The sequence below is a fragment of the Anopheles cruzii genome, chromosome 3, assembly GCF_943734635.1.
Source record: "Anopheles cruzii chromosome 3, idAnoCruzAS_RS32_06, whole genome shotgun sequence".
Taxonomy (NCBI): domain Eukaryota; kingdom Metazoa; phylum Arthropoda; class Insecta; order Diptera; family Culicidae; genus Anopheles; species Anopheles cruzii.
Window position 1 is genome coordinate 38,222,615 of NC_069145.1, and position 24,706 is coordinate 38,247,320.

The 24,706-nt window shown below is 49.1% G+C and overlaps 2 protein-coding genes across 2 annotated transcripts in view; one reads left to right on the plus strand and one right to left on the minus strand.

The window, feature by feature from the left end:
- LOC128270348 (cGMP-specific 3',5'-cyclic phosphodiesterase) overlaps nucleotides 1-18,809 on the plus strand; it is a 30,014-nt gene extending 11,205 nt beyond the window's left edge. The window contains exons 2-13 of the mRNA XM_053007747.1: nucleotides 615-867; nucleotides 1,463-1,708; nucleotides 1,791-2,056; nucleotides 6,115-6,219; nucleotides 6,513-6,866; nucleotides 6,952-7,195; nucleotides 8,796-8,887; nucleotides 9,382-9,705; nucleotides 14,258-14,411; nucleotides 14,551-14,710; nucleotides 16,472-16,692; nucleotides 16,763-18,809. Of these exons, the coding sequence (XP_052863707.1) occupies nucleotides 615-867; nucleotides 1,463-1,708; nucleotides 1,791-2,056; nucleotides 6,115-6,219; nucleotides 6,513-6,866; nucleotides 6,952-7,195; nucleotides 8,796-8,887; nucleotides 9,382-9,705; nucleotides 14,258-14,411; nucleotides 14,551-14,710; nucleotides 16,472-16,692; nucleotides 16,763-17,199 (2,856 nt within the window). The 3' untranslated portion in view covers nucleotides 17,200-18,809. The remainder of the gene's footprint in view (nucleotides 1-614; nucleotides 868-1,462; nucleotides 1,709-1,790; nucleotides 2,057-6,114; nucleotides 6,220-6,512; nucleotides 6,867-6,951; nucleotides 7,196-8,795; nucleotides 8,888-9,381; nucleotides 9,706-14,257; nucleotides 14,412-14,550; nucleotides 14,711-16,471; nucleotides 16,693-16,762) is intronic.
- Nucleotides 18,810-19,831: 1,022 nt separating this feature from the next.
- On the minus strand, nucleotides 19,832-21,587 carry LOC128272698 (golgin subfamily A member 7). The gene is made up of 3 exons (XM_053010561.1): nucleotides 21,194-21,587; nucleotides 20,956-21,108; nucleotides 19,832-20,887 (listed from the first exon to the last, which is right to left on the minus strand). The coding sequence occupies exons 1-3, from the start codon at nucleotides 21,335-21,337 to the stop codon at nucleotides 20,747-20,749; spliced, it is 438 nt and encodes a 145-aa protein (XP_052866521.1). The 5' UTR covers nucleotides 21,338-21,587; the 3' UTR covers nucleotides 19,832-20,746.
- Nucleotides 21,588-24,706: the final 3,119 nt, after the last annotated feature.

Sequence of the window (24,706 nt, forward strand, 5' to 3'; positions counted from 1 at the left end):
CCACCTCCGGCACTCCGGCTCTCGGGAGAATGATTTGTTTTATTCATGAACAACAGTCGTTCGTTTGGCCGTCGCTCGGCCCGGTTACCGGGACTTCCATGCTCGGCTGGATGTGTGTGTGTGTGAACGTGTGTGTAAGGCCCAAGTTAGACATCGAGAGGGGTGGGTTGGTGGCTTGACATAAAACGCTCGACTCGGCAACCCGTTCGACAGCTGAGCAGCTAAGCAAAGCGGGCAAACGGAACCACATTGTCAACAGAGTCGTACCACAAGTAAGGTGTGAAAGTGTAATCTGTTGGACGCTTGCGGCCTGATGGGCACCAAATGGGCAAGTGATGGCAGCGGTTTCACCCGCTTTCGTACGTCCCCAACCTAGGCGATGTACCAACCAGCAGCGTTACCTCTTTTGACAGTCACAGTCACAGCGGCTGACAGTCGAGTAATTTAAAATGCAACAAACGTTGAATACTAATGCGCGTGTTTGTCTGTCTTCGCTTCCAGCTACCGATCGTCACTTCGGCGACCGCGTGTGGCGCGTGCCGTAACGAGCATAAAATAATTGGCGACTTGTATGCGACTTCATTTTCTTTGTGGTTTTCTTTTTGCATCCTCAGAAATGTCGTTCACCGACGTCGCGAAGTTCGATATCGAACCGCAGCCATCTGGCGGACCTGGACGAAGGCGAACTGTTCATGGAGCTGATCCGGGACGTGGCCAACGAGCTCGACATCGACGTGCTGTGCCACAAGATCCTGGTCAACGTGGGGCTGCTTACGCACGCCGACCGGGGCTCGCTGTTTCTGGCCAATGGACCGCCGTCCAGCAAGTATCTGGTGGCCAAGCTGTTTGACGTTACGCAGAACACCCGTAAGTATTAATTGTCAGAAATTTTGCCCACTTATCGGTAATTAATTGCCTGCGTCATAGGGAATGGGGCCGAGCAATAAGTAACCGATGTCTCTTTGGTAGTGAAACTCAGTTTCAAAGTCCAAAAAAGCAATTCAATTGAAACATTTTCCAAACTAACTCTGTATTTGCGCCAGTAGTTTTTGAAGCACACTGAAACTCGAAACTGATGAGCCTTGCAATCAACCAAACGGCAAAGCTAGGAAGTCCCATTCCGTGCCCTCTTTTGATGTCCGTTTTCGAACTTTCAATTTTCTCTTCGGAGTCGAAGTTTCTCAGAAGCACCAAATAGCAAATACCTCCAGCGTTTGGCGCTCATGTTCGCAGGTAGAACCACCGATTGAACCCACGCGGATTGTGTGTGGGGGTTTATGTAACATACGTGGTACGCCTTCTGCTCCGTCCTCGTTCTCCGGATTCGAAAGGTCACGTACATCGGGAGCATCGAGGGAACTAGTATCGCATGTTGCAAACATTTTAAATCTCCTTCGCAAGGTGCCCGTGCCATCCATTCAGCTTTCGTGTACCATTTATCGTTGTGCTTTTTTCCCCGCAGCCCTCGACGAGGCGGTACGGAGGGCGAAGCAGGACGAAATCATTATTCCGTTCGGGGTCGGCATCGCGGGCACGGTGGCCCAGACGAACGAAACCATCAACATCAAGGAAGCGTACAAGGATCCGCGCTTCAACAGTGAAATCGACCAGAAGACGGGCTACAAAACGAACATCATCCTGTCGATGCCCATCTGCAACTACGAGGGTCAGGTGATTGGCGTGGCGCAGATCATTAATAAAACCAACGGTAAGGACCCCGGCAAGGGTCGGGCCCCGGAATGGTCTGATCAGTCGAAGCATGGTGGAGCATATATTTTCTGCCAATACAGGTTCGCCCGAGTTTACCGAGCGCGACGTGGAGATTTTCCGGCGCTACCTCACGTTCTGCGGCATCGGGATCCAGAACGCGCAGCTGTTCGAGATGTCCGTCCAGGAGTACCGCCGCAACCAGATACTGCTCAATCTCGCGCGCAACATCTTCTCCGAGCAGAACAACCTGGAGTGTCTGGTGACGAAGATTATGACCGAGGCGCGCGAACTGCTGAAGTGCGAACGGTGCGCCGTCTTTCTGCTCGACCTCGACTGCGGGGAAGCGGTAAGAGCTCGATCCTCGCCAGTACTATCGGCGACCGTGGTCCTTTCAGGCAATGCATGCTCGTATTCAACCTCGTTCCTTGATTCCGTTCCGACTATTTTTGCAACTCGCATCTTGGGCAAGTAAGCAGTGTGCATGCCTAGACGAAAACTGTAATCGAAATTCCCTGAAGGTAATACTGCCAACAACTTCCAGCGGACGTTATGCCGACCGCTCTAACGCACATTCACGGACACAGGCATTCACGGAATTTGCACATTGTCCGGTCCGGGGTTTTTTTTTGTTTGCGCGTAGCTCTGAGTGATGGTTTTTGCTTACGCTTTGATCCGTAGCCGAGGAGCTAGAAGAAGAGAAAAAGTCCTCCAACGAACTTGGTCTTGGCTGGATGATGAACAGTCAAGCGTCACCCACCGAGGTGTAGTAGATCACACCGCACTCTAGGAGAGCACTTTTCGCGGAAGTTCAATCAACTTCCTGTTTCACGAACTATCACGCTACCGTAGAGCACAAGCACAAAAACGCACTACATGACTCGGGAGAGTACCGAGCCGAGAAATTGAGGAAGTAGAAATTGTATAGCTTCATTTTGCAGTGAGGTTCTTAAACATATTGAAGCGTTTATTGAGCTTAACTTGTGAAGAGCAGAAATTTTAGTGATAAAGTATTTGCTGAAGAATTATTATTTCTGGAGAACGACAGGAGGTTAATTGTTTTTTAGGGTGCGAAAGAAGCTTCATTTCGTAAAGCCTAAAGCCAGTTTACGATAGTTGACAGACAAGTTGATGTATGGCCAGACTTCAGACCAAAGCATTCTGCAAACGCGAAGCAGAAAGGTTAGCACTCTGAGCTCTGAAACGACCTTAAATAGCATCTCACATTTGGCGTTTGGTGTCAGTGTCACCAAATGTTGTCAAACAGCAGTGAACTTTGGCGCTTTCGGGATGTGAGTCTCGGGATTTAGCAAATGATGAAGCACCGGCACGTGCTGCCAACCAGTACAACTTTGCCCCACAACCAGGAATCGTTTCATTCGCCGAAAATGCCAAAATGTTCTTGCAAAATGTTCGCCTCCCACGGGAATTCGTGTGGCAGCCTCCGAAGAAAGGAGCAAAAAAAGACGAGCAACCAACGAGGGAAGAGTAGTTTTGGTAGTCACGTACGCGTCACGAGTTGGAATCATCCTAGCGGATGGTTTTATTTGTGCCGCCCCGGCCTCGGTGGCCGTAGGACATAGGAGAGAAGGAGAGTTTGCTAACGAGAGACACGCAGTCGGAACGGCAGTGGCACGGGTCGGACAACCGGAGCAGGTTGGTCGCTTCGGTTAATTAGAGTTTCTCGTGTTCCGGCCACCGGTAGAGGGCTTCGCTGATAACGTGGGCACGATAACGCTTGCCAAGCATGCACCAATAAAACCGAATCCAACTGCTGCTGCTGCTGCGAACCATCCTGGAAGCCGTGGGAGCCAACGTTTCGTGTAGGCCGTTTCGATGGCAACCCCAGCCAGCTCTGTGTGCGTGTCGGTCAAGGAAAGCACAAAGTAGACAACTTTAAGATCCACCGCGCGGCGCCGGTGGGAGTTCTAGCGAGAGTGAAATAAAGTTGATTGTGCTGACAGCACAGCAATCCTCACCGAGGACCGGTATCGGGCACTCCCGGAGGGCGTGGATCGGTGTGTCACGCGATACAGCCGTTCCAGCGTTAAGCGACGGATATCCAGTGGATATAAACTGTGCCTTTTTGGGATGGCCACACGAAACTGTTGTCACAATGAATAAGTTGCTTCGCTCGATTCAGTTTGTTGCCGCAGGACGAAGACGGGTGATGATGTTTTTGTGGCATTTTCAAAACTGTCCCGATAATTTGTGAGGCTATCGATCTGTCCGCAGACAATTTTAAGTTGTCGCTCCGATAAGTTTACTTCGAATGAAAGGCAACACGCGAGGGATAAACTTGGCAACTACAGGGTGAGCAAATTAGCGCGTACTTTTTCATTTGGTTATAAAAGAAAAGCGGCCGAATACTTTTCGATGCTTGAACTGTAATTTGAAAGGTTAATTCATACAATTTTTTTATAAAAAACTATTTTGGCTCATTCGGTCAACCTATTTTTGAGTACATTTTCGATTGTATCTGATTCTATTTCGGCAATAGCTACTTGAATTGTCAATATTTGCTGGTTTGTTCGCATAACATAAATATTGATTGTGGCTGACGCTGTATGGCACGTAGCGCCGTCCTGTTGAAACCAAATGCTGTCTAAGTTCTCAGCTTCAATTTCGCCGAAGAACCAATCAGCCAAAATCCACAAAAAACAGTCACTCTTTGTGGCTGCATTGGCTTTTCTTGCACGACGTTTGGGTTTTCTAAACAACAATGCTGCTTATTAACATAGCCACCGAGGTGGAAATGATCTTCAATGAAATGTGCTTTTGACGAATGATTTGGCGAGCTACCACTTTGGAAAAAAGTTTTTCATGTTTCCCAATTTTCTGCAACCAAAGTTGTATTTTATACATACATGTTAAGAATCAACCTTTCAAATAAAAGCATTGAAAAATATTTAGCCGTTTTTCTCTTATAACCAAATGAAAAAGTACGCGTTATTTTGCACACCCTGTAAATGGGTAATTTAAAATGTTGCGATAAATCAAATGATCGATTAATCGTTTTTAAACGTTTATTGAACGCCCATTTTTACATTTTCAGCTCATAATCCATATTTTACATGTTTAACGAACGGAAGTGACCGATTTTGATGCGTTGGCCACATTTATATTCCTTATGGGCTCAAAGTCATTATGATTATATTAAGTTTTATTTGCTACATTTCGGAAGCCTTATCGCTTTGGTAGTAATCTACGGAACAGACTTCATTCCGCTGTCACCGCCGGCACCGTGGTTCGGTCGTCCTTATCGGTCAATTCCATCGACGGTGCCGGTGTCCGAAATGTGATTCCTCGAAAATTTGGAATCATTGAGTGAGCCTTGATGAGTGAGCCAGTGAGCCTTGATGTGGGTGACGTTGGCGCACTTTTCTTATCAGCCTAATCAATTCGTCCGTAGCTACGCAACTGTGTACCGAAATGAAAATGGTGTGGTCCGTTCTGGGGACGGAGCCTTTTGCTTTATCAGCCGATGGCAATCGGACCGAAATGAATTCAATTGTAACTCTCTCGCGCTCACTGATTACATCTGAGGGTGGACAGTAACGGGGTACCGCCTCGGGAGTGGAATGGTGGTGCCCGCGGGAAACTCATTTTCCCGAAAATTGATAAATGGCGCTTCCGGCGAGGCCGACAATATCGATGATGGGAGTGCGCCGTGTGGGGTGGCTAAGTGCAAGGATGAAAACACTGGCTCTGGAATTAAATCAGCCCATTGGAAATCGATCAATATTTCATTTCCAATTATCAGGTGAAAACGGACTCAGCCACTAATGGGCTTTGCAAGCCGCGCCACGGCGGACACTCCGCAGAACTGTTTGGCACATTTTGTGCCCAGCCTCCCTGGCGTAGTCGCCGTCGGTGGTGATGGGGCAGATGGTAAGCAAAACAATCGTGTTATCCCATCGCCATAATCCTGTCCGCGGGTGCCGATGGAGGCGCCTGGTGCCTCGTTGGATCGTCGACAGCAACAGGCTTCCCGGGGCACTCACCGCCGAGGGGGTTGGGATTAAAAACTCGTTTTTAATGGATTCGATCGGACACCCGACGCAGCACCGCTTCCGAACCAATCAGCACCGTTTTTTTCCTTCTTCTTCACAGTTCTTTTTGCATATTTTTTCTCACTCGGCACCGGCACCGAGACGGAGCGGCGCTACGCTTTGAAACATATTCATTTGTAATACACTTTTCTTTCTTTCCCCATTTCTTTCGCTTGTGCTTCCGCCCTTTTTCGGATGTTAATTCCAATTCGGGTTCGTCCTTCGGCCCCGGGCTCAACGGCACCGCCCCGTAATCCGGCACCGGGGGACCGGGACGGCTTTCAACGCGCCGATTCGACATCGGGCAATAAAATAAAACACCCGGACGGCTTCATCTCGTACGTACGCTCCACAGAACCATCTCGAGCGGATATTGGAACGGCCGGAGAAGACTCATCAGACGCTATCGCGCCGCACGAGCCACAACGTCGACGTGGAGGAGATGCTCCAGCGGCAGCAGGTTATTTGCATTTGCATAACTTTTTTTTCCATTCTCCTTCCTTTCTGTCTGCCGCCCACCGAGTAATTTCCATCTTTTTCCACTCAAAATGCCTCGCTTCCGCGCCAGCGTCAGAGGGGTTTCCCGCGGGCAAGATTTCGCTTTTCATTAGCCGGCAAATATATTGAGTGTGTGTGTCCGTCCTAAAAGCTGTCGGGCGCCAAACCCTTTCGCCCGTGGCGGTGGTGGCGGCAGCAAACATGATGGACAGCCATTTCCACCACCATTTTTCTCCACCCTGTTCCCCGTTGCAGAACTCCACCTCGACGCGGTTTACGATGATTTTCGAGCTCGGTGGCAGCCACCAGTCGGCGGCCAACATAGTGCGCCCGTCGGAGAGCGACCTGAACAGCTCGATGTTGGCCCAGATCGCCGAGTACGTGGCGGCCACGGGCGAAACGCTCAACATCAGCGACGTGGTCGAGTGGCTCAAGGATAAGCCCATCTACCAGCCGGCGGTGGTCGCGCAACCGGCCGTGACGGATGGCACGGTGGCCACCACGTCGTCGACCGCGTTCGACGAAACGCACAGCGTCCAGTCGATCCTGTGCATGCCGATCATCAACGGCCAGAAGACCGTCATCGGTGTCGCTCAATTAATCAATAAGGTGAGTCCCTTCCGGCGCGTGTGACCACAGACATTGACCGGTGTCACTCCCTCTCTCTCTCTCTCTCTCTCTCTTCCGTCAACAGCAAAATGATCTACAATTTACCAACTGTGATATCTCCATCTTCGAGGCGTTCGCCATCTTCTGCGGTCTCGGCATCCACAACACACAGATGTACGAGAGCGCCTGCAAGCTGATGGCCAAGCAGAAGGTGGCGCTGGAGTGTCTGTCGTACCACGCGACCGCCAGCCAGGACCAAACGGTCAAGCTGGCCAACGACCAGATCCAGTCGGCCGAGGAGTACAAGTTGTACAGCTTCAAGTTCATCGGTAAGCCACACCGGCCGCAGGCGTTTCGGTCTAATTGCTGCAGCAACGATTTCCGATGCCCAACCTTCCCTTCAATTAGGGGCCCGTATTCTTCTTTCCTCCCCGCAATCGATACGGTCAGAAGACGAATCCGATTTACGGCACCGAACCGAGCCGAGTAATGATGCAGATTAATATTTCATACGATTGTTTTTGCTCGCCGCCAGCTCGCCGGGAAACTCGTAAAACAAGTAACCGGCCGCCGCAATCAAGACGTTTCCGTCCTTCGGCCCTCCCCGGTCGGTCGGTCGGTCAGTCGATCGAGGGGTAATTTATGGCGAAAATCTCAGCTTACACCGTTCGCCGGTCAGTGGGTCCTGGGCACGACATTGACCGTAAGAAGGTGAAAGGTTACAGTCGAGCGCCCGGAATCCGGAAGCGATTCCGGCGCGGTGCGATTGATTGGTCTGACCGACCTGTCTCGATTACCGTGCCAGCTCGGTTCGGGTCGGAGGTAGCGCACACTTTTGCGGCTAATGGATTTAACCCGACGCCGGACACTAATTGGATACCGAGTGGGCCCTGCCTGCCGGAATGGGCGTTTTGTTTGACATCGCAACCCGACAGACAGGACTTTGCGCCCAATTGCATTTCAGTGCGATCAACATAATGACTGCCGCGGATTCACGCGTAGGACCTGAAGCACTAGACCTGAAGGTGACTGAAAATATATCACTCACTACCGCGCTTGGAATAAAAATTACAGTGAAAGAAATAAATGTTGACACCGATTGGTGCGGCCGACGGATTGCTTCCCGATGTGCGGTCCGGTCAAGGGGTGGCCGGCTCCCACCGCCGGTCCCCATTTATCATCCTGCCCCCCCCGGGGGCGGGGGTTCGAAACCGAAGACAAGGGTGCTCCAACGTCACGCACGATGTGCCCGTGGCGGCGGCGGCAGAGAATTTAATCACGATCACACATTCATCAAGTACAAGCCGGTGCTGAATTTTTCATGAGCTCCCGCAACCATCGTGGCTAACTTCTGGAGGTCGGTCGGTCGGTCGACCTACGGGGCCAGGATCGTGGTCGTCTGCGGGTGTGCGTTTGAATTTCTATCCGACCCGAACGTGCAACGTGCCATCCGACCACGGGCGTACGGTTGCGTGTGGAATGCGTGCGGTGTCCGTGCCGAGGGAATGTTCTTGGACACGACAAAAAGAGGTTCACGATTTACGAAGGACACGCAGCACATGCTGCGCGAATATGCGGTCCAGTGTGGGGCTTTTTGTTTCGCTTTCGTAACTTCATTGTGACCCACAGTATATTGTTTTATCAGTGGCCCGATATTTTTTCCCAGCTTGTCTGCATGCAGCGATGAAGTATTGCTTTGGTGGGACTTTGGTGGGACTCAATGTGTGTCGCATAGGTTATAGTGTCAGGCAGCACAAATTCGACCAGGTTGTGCGATGTTTGATTTACTAAAATTGTGAAACGAAGATGCGGTGGTTGTCCATTTTTCCATCGGTGCCTCGACCGAGAACAATTGTTTCGTTTCGGCCCCCGGCTGGAGAAAAGCATAAATCATGTTCGGTTTCGTTCGCTCCGGCCACTCTTCCACAGATTTCGACCTCGACGACGATGACACATGCCGGGCCGCGGTGCGGATGTTCCTGCAGTGCAATCTGGTCCAGCAGTTCCACATTCCCTACGACGTAAGTGGATTCCGAATTCCCCCATTTTTCGAGTTTCTCTTTTAGCAGGTCAAGTTTTCACCACGGGGCCCCCTCACTCACCCGATCCGTCCCCGATCCGTCGATTGCGTCGGTCGGGGACCCGCGGAACGGAAGTGGTTTCTAGTGGCGTAAATTGATGTGCCCCAGTAAGACGCGATTACGAGTTTATGTCCGGACCAAGCTGCGGGTTCTATCGCTGCGCCAGAATCGCTCCTCCGAAAGCTGATTAGCGTCATTCGACGGATGACGAATGCCGCAATGGTCGAGAAGATAGTGTCTCCCAGCAAAGGGACACACACATGAGACGGGATCTTTCTCCCTTACGGCGACAATCGTTAATCCTTAATAAACCGTAATTGCACTTACTCGCCTCAGCCGGTGGGGTGTCCATCGGAGGAAAAAAAAAGCTAGCAGCGACCCGCACTCGTAACCGAGTTTTCAAGCGAATATTGTTGGTTGGCACTCGTTGGCAGGTCCTGTGCCGCTGGATACTGAGCGTCCGGAAGAACTACCGGCCGGTGAAGTATCACAACTGGCGCCACGCGCTGAACGTGGCCCAGACGATGTTTGCGATGATGAAAACCGGCAAAATGGAGCGCTTCATGACGGATCTGGAGATTCTGGGCCTGCTGGTGGCCTGTCTGTGCCACGATCTCGACCACCGGGGCACCAACAACGCGTTCCAGTCGAAAACGGACAGCCCGCTGGCCATCCTCTACACGACCAGCACGATGGAGCACCACCATTTCGATCAGTGCGTGATGATACTGAACTCCGAGGGAAACAACATCTTCCAGGTGAGTTAGCGCCCTTCCCTATCCCCCCCCCCCCCTCCCCGGGCGGCAAGCTGCGATGCCATTTGGCCAGAATTCGGCTGTGTCAACAGCGCTACCGTATTTGTTCAATCGATTGGCCCCGGGATTTCCACGGCACGTTAGGGTATGGGTTCGAGTCGAGTAAACAACCCGCCCGGTGTCCTGGGCGGCGCAAACGATGCTCCATGGCACCTGGATTGTTTGTGCAGCGCCAGCTGAAAAACGGAGCTGCTCTGTCCAGCCCCAGGTGCGTGTCCCTGTATTCGATAATGAATGTTTCACCACGTGTGGCACCACCACTTCGTGTCGGGAAAGTGTCGGATGGCGTGCCACAGATCAGGAATGATTCGAAAATGGACACCCCTCAGGAAAGAAATTCAAATAGAGAAATCGAGCAGACACACCAGACAAATATGGCAAAACAAATGCAAGTAGCGCCCTTCTAAGGTCAGTCGTAGTTGCTTAGGCTCGTAGGCAACATCTAGAGTTCTCAGCATTAATTACATGTTTTAACAACCCCTTCAACTTCAGTTTCGTGTGGCTCAGAGAAGTTTCCGCAGAATCCCAGGTGTTGACCAACAGGAAAGCTCCCTTTGAACTGTACCGGAAAGTCGGGACTTGATAAGCTCTGTCGTCAGAGGATCGGTTATAATCTTCTCATTTCGCAGAGTGCAAACATTTTGACATTTTGTAGTTTCACTCACTATTATTATTTTCTTCAAAAGGTTCTTCTAGTTGGGCAGAGTGTTTTGGAAATGGTTTTCAACTACCTAACGGTGACGTTTTAAAATTACGAGACTCGTTGGTTCTTATTTGTTTCCGACGCTAGAACGCTATCCAACAGTTTCGTTTATCGATAAAGTTGTGTTAAAAAGCACTTTCTTCGCCGTATCACCGATCGATGCTATTATTTTTTTCTCCCCAAACCATCTCAATAACGAGCTGAAATATGCGACAGAAAGAACACGCGCCCTCAATCATCATTAAAGGACCGAATCATAACGACATTCCTTTCAATTACCGAAGCTACAGCCAATTTAAAACATCGCCCAACAAAAAAAAGCAGCTCCCCAGATTACGGAATCCTCAAATTGGAATTAGAGTTAGCCTTCTCGGAATGGGATTACGTCCCGCGTCAGCGGCCCTCGAAACACCCCTCCCGGGCTCCGTTATTTATTGCATTCAATTTTGCCGCTTCAAACACAAATCACCCATCACCGATCGGCGAAGCAGCATAAAAGAGGGGCACCAGAAGAAACAAAACACCAATCAGCTCTCGCATAATCGATATAATGCGTGCCGAATGGTTGGTGGGTACCGGGTGCGCTTTGCATTTTCCACCCAACCCGAGGCAATGCCACCGGCAACACCAATCCACCCGGCCGGTATTTGGAGCCTTTTACGACACTCCTCCAACCGTCCGGTCCCGGTCGACATGAAGTTGGCAATAAAGGGGCCCCAAGGAACCTGCGAACGATCCTTCGGTCGGTCCCAGTCGGTCTCGTGTTTGCATACCCACGTACCGACCGGCCGGCCGGCCGGCGAACACCGAACAGCTTCCGGTTTGTTTGTCCTCGCCAAATCCTTTACCTCGCACTATGTGTGTGTGTGGGGGGAGGAAGTTTGGCATTGACGGAATTTAATTCCATGTTTGACAGGCGCACAGTGGCCTCTGGTGAAGAAAGCCGTCGGTCTCCGTCCGCTCCGAAACGGGGCCGACGATAAAAATAAGTGGCGCGTAAGCGGTTTGTTTTACGGGCCACCAGCCACCTACCAGGCCCGGGATGGCGGGGGGCGCCGGTCCTGTGGACCACTCGGATCGGAGTGGAAATGGTTCTGTGAATGTTTCGCCGTGACTTGGGCACGTTCGTTGATATGTTGGGACGCGGGTGCTTTGCAGTTATGCTTCGATGATTTTTTTTTCCTTTTTGAAAGAGCCGCTGGCGGAACACACATTGAACGGTGCGAACGAACGGTGGCACATTCCTTTTGGGCGATTAATTGGTTTTTTAGATTGGATAACTGAAAACGCGGTGAAGGTGACGGTTCTTTGATAAGTGAATGGAAAATGTGTGAAAGGTGCACTACAACTACGCATCACGCAGGACATGTTGCACATACCGCTTATATGGGTTTCCTATCATTTTGGCAATTTGCTAATTAAATCTTCGATGAATGGTTCATCTCTTAGGACGATTCCTAAAGAAATCTTCGGTTGGTTTCGTTCGATTCTATTAACCATTAAAAACCTGGAAATTTTTAGATGGTTTTAGTAGTCTTAAGCAAATGTTTGCTAAAATTCTTGTAAAACTTAACTCAACTAAAACTGGGCTCAAACGCTACCAATTTTGTTCCGTTTGAAAAAGGAAAACACAGCTTCAAGAGCATGGTCCAAAAAAGTCTTCCATCGCTATTTCGTTGCAACATCTCACTAAATACTCATTGAAACTATGAATCGTTCATTACGGTTTTGGCTTAGTTATCTCAACCTGCATATTTTTACGATCCAAAGATGTGCGCGTAATAGAAAAATTGCTAAGATCTGAGAAGGATATGAAGTCTTGCGGATACCTTTGTGGAATTCAGTTATCGAGTATTCTAGAATTCCTACCCCAAGAAGATTAAGTTTAAACAGCGACAGATGGCACCGGGCATCCCAATGCACAAGAGTAGGAATCAACTCTTCACAATAGTAGTTGAACCTTACTGATAACTCAAGAGCACCTTTGCTCAGAACAAGGTAGGTTTCAAAGCATTCCGGTGGTAAAATATCTCTTTTTAGAATGGCTTACTTAGTCTCGGAAACTTATTGGAAACACTGTCAGTCAGTCATGTAATCTACGTCGGATTACATGTCTGAAGGGACTTGTATACCTTCTGATTGAAGGTTTTGTTGAAACAGATCTAATGTTTATCAATTTCGTTTGGTTTAAACTTCTCACGTCCATCTGTTTTAATACCATGAACACGACCTTTGTTTTCACAACCCTTGATAATATAACGGACTGCTAGCGCGCTGTTGTCCTTTTTGCAATATTCCTAGTATATTTATAATTAAAACGCATATTTATGATCATTTGACGTTCTTCTTCCTTTACAAGTTTACAGTATTAAGTTTAGTTACAAATTTCAAGGTTTTTGCCATCTAACAAGCTGTAAGTTCTTCATCGTGCGTATCTAACCCCTAATTCTGCATTTGATTACCAAAACATATAGAAAAACGCGTCATAAATAACTATATCTACTGTAATGGTTTTAGTACCGAACAAACAGCAAACGAACACCATACTTCAAATTATCTTAAATATCACTTTGCCGCTAAAATTCATCTTTGGTTTACTTTAGTTTGGTTCATAAAATCAAAATGTCATTAAATCGTCACAAATATTCAGACGACAAACTTCGTTTCGCCAGGCTTTGTTTTGTTCAAAATTGTTATTCTGGTCGATTGAGCTTTCCATTTCCATTTGGTACACTGAAATGGAAAACAAGCAACGTAGCTTTCTTTTTTGTTGGTTGAAATGATTTATCCCAAAGTTACCTGCTTCATCAAATGAAAATAAATACCAACCAATAAGTAAATGGGAGAACCCCTAGAAGGAGTAATTTCCCATTTCCATCGAAAATAACAAAATAGCAAACAGAGGAAAAACACATCCTGCAGGGCTTCTCAGCAAACACCATCCGAGTGACCCATCCCGGGAACCCCGGGAAGAAAGAAAAATTATCCATCCCATTTCGCTTGCAAACTAAAGCACAACAATGAACGCGTGGGAAGCAGGGACAGAGCTTTATTTTTTGTTGTTCGGTTCACAATCAATAAAACATGGAGATTATTTCCCCTCGGAGGGCAAACGTTCAATGCTTCCCGCCGCGCATTTGTGCATGGGCCGGAAAAGCGGGTCCCGGGGCGAGAAATATCACCCCGGTGGCCGCCCGTTTGTGTCGCCCAAACGAACACGACCGCAGTATTAATAAAACAAATTTATTTCCCTATCGTTGCATTCCACCACCCACAAACACGCACAAAGACCCACAATAGCAGCGCAGGGCGGTCCTTGATTGGTCCTTTGTTCTCTTTGTTTTGTGTGCGTGTGTGCGTGGGGGGTGATGGTGGGTGCCTTTGGAACCGAGTGGGGGCTAGTTCCGGTTTTCGGTTCGTTCGTCACAACCCCGTACGCATCTCGTGACGCTCTTGAGCGCGAACGAATAGTGCGGGTTATTTTTCCACACAACTTCTCCAGAGAAGGGCCCAGCGGCGGCGACGGCGGCGGCCGGAACCAATAGGCGATAACCCGTTTTCGGATGGGTGGACATTTAATTATTCAACCGTGTAGCTTGGGGTTCCCGAGATGGAACCCCCGGCCAGGCGACCGATAACGCTTCCGGTTGAAGTCGCGCCACATTGTGGCCCCAGTTAATTGCCGACGGCTGGCCCCCTTGGCCAATCCCCCGCCTGCAAAAAACCCGCTGACCCGTTGTTGGGGTATTAAAAAGAAATCGTTATCCTTCTGCTTCTGCTGTGTGTGTTTAGGCCCTGTCGCCGGAGGACTTCCGCATGGTGATGAAGGTCGTCGAAACCGCGATCCTGTCGACGGATCTGGCCATGTACTTCAAGAAGCGGAACCAGTTCCTCGAGCTCATCGAAAACGGCGAGTTCGACTGGCAGAGCGAGGAGAAGAAGGAGAGTAAGTATCGCAGTAGGCGCCGCCCGTCGGCTTGCCAATCAGCGGCACGCCGTGCGACGTCGGTAATAATGACTCCCTTTCTAATCCACCCCATCAACAACAACAACAACAACACCGACCGATCGACCGACGACCACAGTCCTGTGCGGAATGATGATGACGGCGTGCGATGTGAGCGCCATCGCGAAACCGTGGGAGGTACAGCACCGGGTGGCCAAATTAGTGGCGGACGAGTTTTTCGATCAGGGCGATTTGGAGAAACTGCAACTGAACCAGCAACCCGTGGCGATGATGGATCGGTAATTTGCTTATTTGATTACACGATTTTATTACTCTGTTTGTTTTGCCCTCCATTTTGTTTCGCTTTCGGTTTCGGTGTCGCCGCCGTTTCGATTTCACTGTGACATTATGACTTTCCTTGGTCTTTGGGCTTTTGGGGGCGGGAGGGCGGTCGGGCTGGCGGATTTTGTAGTGTCGGTCGGCATAGCGTCACCGTCCCCCCCACCCCAAGTATATTGCGTGAGCACGTTCGTAGGTGCTCGTTGAAGTGGAAGTGGTCTGAAGGCCAAATGTGACACTCTCGTCGGCTCCAGAGCGCAATGGCGTGCAGAGAGCGCCATAATTTTGCCAATTATATATTTTCCCTCGGGGCGCCTTACAGACCTCCGGAGGCTTAGCGATTGATCGTCGGCGATAAGATATGCTCTCGGTTTTATGAGCACGTCGCTGAATTCTCCACTTCGGTGACTTTGTCGTTGGTGGTTAGGAATAGCGAAATTTAGTTGAAAAAAACGACGGAAGAATTCTTCAATCTTCTAGACCATTAGGAATGCTTTATTCGCGGTTTCGGAGCTTTTTGTTTCGTTGCAAGTAGTAGCAACAGACGCCGAGACTGATCTGTACGTATTTCTTGGCAGTTAAGCTTCCTTTTTGGTGCATTATTTTTCAGAAGTTGCTCATTTTTTCTCTCGACAGTTTAAGGAACAGCAAAACTTGTTTAGGATTCCAACCCTGAGTTGAAATATTAGTTAATTGTTGAAAATACCTTCTACCGTTCGTCATCGCTAACTCACAAAACCACCACAACGGACCTGGCAGTTGATAGAGCACGTGAAAACGTTCCCCGGAAGGTCCACATAAGTTAGCCAAACCCGTTTCAGATGGCCACACGTTTAGGAAAGAATTAGCCAGAATAGCGACTCTCACGTTACGATCCAGTGTCCATTGATTAGGCTCCCCAAATGGGTAACCAAATAATGCCGCTCTGTCCGATCCCGGGGATAAGCCATCACGTACCTTTCGTGACGCTGATCTCTGCACTCCGGAGCCGGCTCCGGACGCTCGGTACGTCACGGTACTCCCATCGGTACACGCGACAGGCACGAAGCAGGCACGTAAAATATTGACGCGTCCTTCCGGCCACGTTCCCCCACATCGCGCTAATCGTGGAAAGCCACACCACCGAACGGGGCGAATCTTACGCCCGAAATAGTTCCAATCGGGCCTGTCGATATCCCGGCGGGGACATAACTTTAATTAACTGTAACGTCGCCGGAAGATAATTTATCCTTCGCCCATTCTTCTGTCCCTCTCGCTCACGTCCAGTGGTCGTGCGCTATCTCGTTCCATCCCCGGAGGTTCCCAGGCGTTGTCTCCTGCGATATCTGGCTTCGGCCGATCCCACAGACGTAGTGGCGAGTCCACCAGTGGACATTAAGGGTCATTATTACGATAATGCGACCGGCACCGGGGCTCGCAAACCGTCAACCGTACGATCCCTGGGGCCGACGGGCCACGGTACACTGTCGCGGGGAGGTCACGAACGTTTTCGGACGTTTTCATCGTGTGCTCTTCAATACGGTGAGGGTCCCCGTCACGGGATGACTATAAAATTCATCGCCATGGCGTCTTCGGGATTGTTGCAGCTCCCCGTCGCCGCGCTTGTTTTGTGTGTGTGCGTTTGGGTCCGTTGTTGCGGGCGTTAAGTTGTTCTGTTTCTATTTGATTTGACACCACCATTACCGCGCACCGTCCCGAACCCCTCTCTTATTGCTTCCCAGCGAGCGTAAGGACGAGCTGCCGAAGATGCAGGTTGGGTTCATTGACGTCATCTGCCTGCCGCTGTACAAGGTGCTGACGGAAGCGTTTCCCTGGATTGGCCCCCTGTACGAGGGAACGATGGACAACCGGCAGCACTGGCACGATCTGGCCGAGAAGGTTGAGATGGGACTGACCTGGATCGATCACGACACGATTGATAAGCCGGTGGAAGAGTTTGCCGGTGAGTTTGTGGGCTCCTTGGTACGATCGGGAATCGGGCTCGCTGATTTCTGTGGTTCACCCCTTCGCAGCCGGCAAGGAGCCACTGGCCGACATCGAGTTCACCGTAACGACGCTCAACTGTGCGCACACGGACGAGAAGACGGAAACGACGCCGGTGCACGAGCGAAAGCCGCGCTTCAGCAGCCTCCGGAAGACGGGCGCCCTCGGGAAGGCCGTCCGCAATAAGCTGTCGAAGTCGGTCCACCACAACTCGACCACCGCCGATCGGCCACCGTCTATTGCGTCGCAGTCTGGCAGCGGCAAAGGGGACGAGAGCACGTCCGCCGCCTCCACTGACCAACAGACCGAGTCCGACCAGCCGCAGCCACAAAGGGAAGCACCGGCTCAGTCGGTCTCGGTCACGCCGGCCAGTTCACTTCCGGGGCCGGGCGACGGCGTAGCCGAAGGGCCGAAGCATCCCGTCAAACCGGTCAAAAAGCGCTCCAAGCTGTGCATGCTGTTGTGACCCAAGTTCTACACCGATTCCGCGGATGACGCTGGCCAGCAGCCCGCAAGCGATGCCGGATCCGGTGCTTCATCGTCTGGCAAGGAAAACTCCATCTGAACCAGCCGCTCGAGCGCTGGCCAAACGGGAGCTACTTTCGTGTTATAGCGAAGTGCAGCGGCTTTGCACGACCATTCAAAGGATGGCCCCCGCGGGGGTGTCCTTTGAAGGCCGTACGATTGGTAACTTGGTTTATTGGTAGCAGATAGGCGTGTCGCTGTTGCCGGTGGCCGGACAGCAGATTCTTATGCGTGGACTCGCTGCACACCGCAGTGGAGCCACTACAGGCTGTTAGTGCAAATATTTGTCCCCAGTCCACTATTATTCCGGGACGTGACAGTAGGCGCCCCACATAACCCATATGCTCAAAGTCGTTGACAAAATTATAGTAACTTGTGCAAAAAGAATGAGAATGGCGCGCTCAGAAAATCAAAACTGGAAAAAGCAAAATCGAAAAGACGAGGAAAACGGTCAATTTAGAAAACTCACCAAACATTCACACGACCGCCGGCCCCCCCGGGTGTGTCGGTGCGTGTCTTATACCATTTTCGGTTTTGTTGATGCATTTAAGCATACGGTGAAGAGAACTAACCAAAAAAGACAAACTACACAAACTGTGTATAGGTGTGTACGTGTGTGTGTGTGTGTGTATGTTCGTACCGTATGTGTGCATAAATGTTACGATAAGGACAGTCTGGAAGCCAGAAGGCAATAATGCACGGCAAATATCCTAGTCATTAGGGGTTCGAGAGATTAGAGGGCGCCGAGTTTTTGTCGGCGTTTGTTAGCTGGTTCGTTGTTGATACTTCATTGTGCTTTTTTCTCTCCAGAAATTGCAGTGAATGCACTTACCAGATGTAGAGGTGCACAGCCAGAGGGAATGCTGGGAAGCGTTAGACATAGGAGACATTAATCGTTAAGCAGCGTGTTAGACAGCGTGTAGCGGATAGGTGTTAGTTCGACTAGAAACCAAAGCAACAAATATTAAGTGTGTTAAAGGGCGCCCCCGTTTCCGGTCCAAACTCCAACAGAGTGCGCCAGAGCGAGCCACTTGGAGAAAAGCAAAATGGAGACAGCGGGCCGTCGGCAGACGGAGGCCAACGTGTGTAGGCAAGGAATCCTATCTGTTCATGCAACCCAGAAGCATAGCGAAAAAGGGTTTGCCATGTGCGTGGCATTCATTGTAGGGCGCAGGACGACGGCCATAGAGGTTCATTTAGTTTTTATCGTTGTTGTTAGGGTGTAGGAATTAAAAACAAATGCAGCGAGTGTGTAGCGATGAGGGAGCGAGAGGAAAGGCAGAATACCGATGCAATGTTGCTACCGTCCTTTAGCACTACGAAACCTACCGGATCTACTACTTTCTTTCCGACGCTGGAGAGTTTTTGCACTTTCTTCTCTGGAGACTGGGGTTTTCAAAGATTATCTCGGTCTCGTAGCTCGCTTGGGGTTGTGTTTTGTGTACATTCGTTGTCTGCTCACTTTCAGCGTCGTGTTTACAACGCGATTGTTCACCTTTCCCGTACGCTGCATCTTTGGTGGTGCAACTACACGATTTGGTGTCTTCGTGCTGCAAAACCCAGGACGGTGGTGCAGGACGGTTTTTCTTCTAGCTCTTACCTAAGACTGGTTAGTAAACTAAAGTATAAAAGCATAAACAAAACTTTCATCGGACGGCACTCAATTAATTGGCCCTGTGTTTCAAGGAGCGTGACAAAAGTAAGGTAAAAGAAAAGCAAGAGCATCCTTAAACTTGTTGTGATTAAACGTTAGGCAATGTGTGTCCCTTCGGTCTACACGGATCGAACAGAACCACCAAAACCGTTGAACTTAAAACACGTTGCAATCAAAAGAAATTGTCATGTAAACCAAATACACAACAGCAACCGCAAAAAGAATGTTACAAAAATGGCTTAGCTTTAGGACGAATGTTTTCGAACCATTCTCGCAGTAGGCTCACGGCGAGGCAACAGATCAAATACCAAAACCGTCATTTTGCACGTTCCAAAATACTGTTCAGAGGATAGCCGATGTCTTGGTGGTAGTAAGAAGGTAATTTGTACGGTAATTTTTCGTCTTGCAGTAATTTGAAACCCAAATGAAGCAATCCGTAAAATCAAACAATTCGTCGTCAATCCGTTCGCCCATCTTAAATTTTGTAAAACCATCAATCCGAATCACTGACGCAGCCGCAGCGTGGAGCCCAGCGACAAATAAGGTAAGTAAGTGAGTTTGTAATATGCAAATGTTTGAATGGCATTAAATTGAAAAACACGCTCTTTTGGAATTACTTAACCAACTGTTATAGGACAACCATCGTTGGTGAAAAATGTAGACTCTACAGAGTTGTCTTGTTTTCTTGAGCTTCCAGTATTTCGGTTGCAGAACGTCACTAAAGAAATCAATTGAAAAAAAAGCTCAGCAAGCTGTTTCAAACCACGCCATAAAAACGCAATTTTATCTTTCGATTGTTATTAACAATGGCAGTAACTTTAAATCAAAAAGAGAAACCAGAGTGGTTGCAAACGTACAACATATTAAAGTAAGAAGCAAAACAGATTTACAGATAAATATATAGAACCATCTTTTCCGTCTCATTTATTCCTTCATAAACAATTGCATTCCACTCGGATCATTCACTCGCTCCGTCCGTCTGCACCGGTGATGGGGAAGTTCTAGCTAAACGGATAATGTCGAACGAAACAATACCCCTTTAAAAAAAACCTCATTTGTCAATGCACTGCTTGGCCTCTGGGTGCCACCACGCTATCGAAAGAACAGTAAAGAAGTGAGAGAGCGACAATCCGCTTCACAATGCTCTTTTAACAAACTTGTGGTGTAGTTGCTCTAATACTAAGAAGTTTAACCATTAACCGTTTTCCCTAGCGTCTACTCTACGGGACTCTTGTATAAGTAATGGAATTTGCGTAGTGATATCTTGTAGCAATGCCCGACACTTAAGTCCAGTACTCTGCTCGATGCCACTGGTTTTCCCTACTCTGGTTCGGGGGCAGCTTCTCATTCCTGTCTGACTGGGCCTCCCTGCGTACATCGATACAACATTGGACGATGGTGGAAGGTAGACTGGCGGGAACGGTTCAGTAACCGATTTATAGCTAGAGTTGGTAAGTTTAAATATATATAAATATATATTTAACATGACGTATCGTCCGCCGCTTCTCGGCACTCCTAACCCATCATCAGCAGAGCCGTTGTCGTCGTCGTCGTTGTCCTATTTATTGTGATTGTTCTCGTGCGCAACAGTACGTTCGCCGAGAACGGTGCTTTTTCACGGAATGCGCGCAACATTTACACACACACACTCACACACACGCTATGCTCAGTGTCGGTTGCCGGATTGGAAGTATTTTCGACGTCGTTGCCGCCGTTCGCTGCCTCAAACTACGGTTCGCTGCTTATTCGCCGGAGAAGGAAAGCATCTTCGAGCGCCAGCTGCGGAGCGCTTCGATTACATGAAAAACTCCTCCGTTGAATGGGATAGCGGCAGTCACGTGCGTCCGGGGCGGTCGAGGATCGAAATTTCTATTACTCGCAACCCACGGTACACCGGGTCCGTAATCTGGAGCCCTTTCGGATTGTACACTCGCTCGTTTTGCATTGCAATGTACTTCGACACCTTCCGGAGGCACTAAAACGCGAGACAAGAGTGAGCAGTTGAGGGACCAAGAAGCGAAACAATAATAGAAAGAGCCTCACCTTCTCGTAGTGTGTTTCCGAACAGATGTAGATCAAGTATGCCGTGATGCACGCCAAACATCCTTCGCAGTACGTACTGCAGGAACCCTTTTCTGCTTCGGCAAAATACTCATTTAATTTGTTCATCGTGCTCTCGAATGTGTGCCTATCGATCTGCGAGTAATAATGATAAATTCAATTAGTAAACCAGTTCCCCAAGTCATTCCAACACTCGGAAGCGGTGCGCCTTGCAGCCTACCCGACTCTCCAGTTCCGGTGGAAAGCGGTTCTGAAACTTCACCGATGTGCCCTCGCTATAGTCCCTCTGAATGAATACTTTCATGTAGTTCGGCTGCGTTGTGGCTGGCGTGCCCGGTTGCGACATGCGGACGTTCCCGGCCATGATACTGAAACGCTCTCCCGAGCACAATGGATTGCACTATCAGTGACAACACTACTGGAAACAATAGGGGTTGCCCTCCGTCTCGGGCACTGCAAAGGTTGAATGTGGGCTGCGTATACACGCGCACCGCGCAGCTCTGCGCGGCCAAAGTCCACTGTTGCACAGTACACCAGCCAACAGATTGGCGCAACACTCGGCCGTGGAAAAGCGGAAAATCTGTGCACCCAAATGTTGCTGTTTTCGTGCTTTATTTTTTCTCCTTTCGCTAAGCCTTTTTCCAAAGTGTCAAACCTTGCTGTCAGCTGAACTTTTGGTGTGCGTTTACAAGCGCTGTCAAATGAAACATTTCAGGTGCTTTGCGGCCTGTTGAAATAATTCATCTCGCTCTGCCATCTGACGTGAAATATCCGAATTGCGAACGAGTTCAATTTCAAATTCAATTTATAAAACAGAACGATACTCGGTTCAAACAACAATATCCCGATGTAAAAAGAGAAAATTTATCTCACTAACTTCCACTGTTCTACTGTTGTTCCACTTCCACTTCCACTAGAATTTTGTCGGATAGTATAATTCAGAAATATAATAATAATAATTCGGCCAATGCCGCAAATTCAAACCGAATCGTAGATGGATGCTGTTCGCAGAAAGCGAATGTTGAAGTTCGATGTTTCCTACTCAAGTATGCTAACAATGTTACCGGCCGGCAGGTCGAGAAGTTTTTAATACGTAGCCATGGCAGTCAAAAAACGGCCACGTTTCTCGTTTAAAATAAAAGATGATTTCATGTGTTTCATACATTACACGCACTCTACATTTATTACATACTCATGCTGCTATTAAATGTGTTGCCACTTCGTAAGAAATCCATTCTTGTGCTAAGCTCCCAAGAGAATGTTCAGGAAAAGAAAACCTCACCGGTCCGTTACGATAATAAGCCTGTTGATTCCGGTGGTGTTTGAATCCTGGTATTGAGTGCACGACACAACACGCCGGTGCTGTCGGAACAGTGAACAGTGTCAAGTGGTGTTAATTCCTATCCATTACACACCTCTTCATTGATAGGGAAACGATTGAATTAATGGAAAACGTGTAATCCCCAGTTCCGCAAGGTGCCTCGAGTGGAAACGAGGCTGCGATAGCAGGGCTTAAAGGGTCAGTCTGTTTCCCGTTTAAAGCTGCCGTGTGCTTTCCTAAGAATTCCACACACTTTTACGCAGCTGCTCTCCTGCATTCGCTTTCGAACGTTTTCGCTGTCGTCAATCATGCGGAAAATTGTTTTGACAGGCATTATTCCATTAGTTCCTTGGCTTATGCTTACGCGATTTAATACTACGCTAGCTCATCTCTAAGCCAGCGAATTGTGCTGAAACATTTTCTTTTCGATGCTGGCTGGAGTGAAAGTAAAGCCGAGCGGGGATTAAAAACCTACACGGAGGAGCTACCTAGTTGCCATGACAGAAACCAGTTGTTGTAGGGCCCTTCAGGATGGCGAAAAGTTCGTTGGCCGCTCCCCAGCCGCTGATGACGTGCGTAAATATCAATTAGCTCGGCTTACCGTCCAGGTAACGGTGACAATAAAGATAAACGTAGACTTTGGGATCCATCCAGCAGGTGGAGTGCAAGTGTAAACGAAATGTGTACCACTTATCCTTTCCTAACAACGAGTACCAAATAGGAGGGAATACACACATCTGCAATTGTACCAGAAAATGGATGGATTACGAATGTCACAATTTGTGTGAAAAAGGACACGTACAACACGTTTTGAAGCTAGCTTAAATTAATACAATAAAACAAGATTGACAGCGGACAGATGGGTCGAATCATATGCATCGAGGGTTCTGAAACCCATCTCTATTGTAAAAAAATAAACTTGCTGAAAGTCCAACACTCCTTCCCGGAATGTGCCAGAGTTTATTTTACTCAAATTTCACCGAGTGCACGATTTTCCCATGTTATTGTATGAACCGGCTTGGAAAATAAAAAATTACCAACAGCGCCATGGCTTACTCTTGGAACAACAATATTTAAAAAAGAGACAACATCGGCATCAGTTACCAGGCAGCCAAAAATCGAAGCAGGCCTGCTGGAGTCCACCTCCGGTGGCGCCATTGCATGCCTTATCTAGGCGACAATTGGTGGTTTGGCGAAAGTTAGAGAGTTGTGATAAAAGCTGATACCGGCAGCAGACGGCAGCTAATCAATCAATCGATTCCGGTCGGTCAATCATCCTGTTCCGGTTGCGCTTGATTTAGTTCGCCTCTTGACGATACGGGCGCACCGATCGATCCATCATCGCGCCCTCACGTCGCCACAGTGAGCTGCTTGATCAGCCCAGGGCTTACTTAAATAAATTTAAATTAATCTCATTAAAAAGTGCTACTATGCTAATTACACCTTCGGTTCAGGGAGGCAGGCAGGATCTTTTGATCACGGACCAGGGCCTGGCCCTGCGCCGTCGCATCACCTAACGATAGCGATACCCGTACATCCGTCAGCTGGAACTCGCTTGCCTTGAAGTCAGCACTTTCCTCTGGGCAGCTTCTTTGGAGCTGTTTTGTCTACGGACCCCGAGGGCCCGAGGATCACAACATCGCCTGCACGCACGTGCGAACGAGACGCAGCAAATCCGATACTGCGAGGCGGTTTGTGTTGCTGATGAGCATAATTGCCGGGGACGAGCCGCAAGGCGATCTTGACGGGCGGGATCCACACGAAGTAGATCAGTTGGTGATTGGGCCAGTGACCGACCGTCAGCATAAAGGGTCGATGTTGGGCGTGTGCCGGCCACTGTCGCCGGTGATTAGCATTCCAAACGAAATCGCACGCATCACACGCGCCTTGGCACAGTGCTGAACACATTTATCGCACCTCTGAGTGCACCACATGCCAGAAGGCACTGCCGTTCTGGTTGTCGATAAGCTTTTGGGAGGTTTAGAGTTTGGCCAATCCTGGAGGATGATTATAGGAAATATTTTTAATGTTACATTGACTTGACCAAATTTGTTTCCGCAAGTGTCGTCCATCATCTCACGACCCGTGTCAGTGTAAGACCGCTGAAGATCCCCTGAAGGAGAGAATTTAGTCACCGGGCCACTTTCACCCGTCGCCGGTTGCTGAGAGCCCATTGCACGTAAAACTAGGTGCCGTGGCCAACTGGCCTGGGGAGCATTCTTTTCCGACCCGATAATCGTTCGCCATCAGCCCGGGCGCGATCTGATCGTAGGCGATCGTAAGTTGTAGTCTGGCGAGGATCCATTCACATGTGGCGCGCGGCAAAACGCGTAAACAGCAAACTCTCTGCCTTCTCGAGGAAACACATTCTAAATTATTGTTGGCAAAGCGAGGAAAAAACTCGTTAACGAA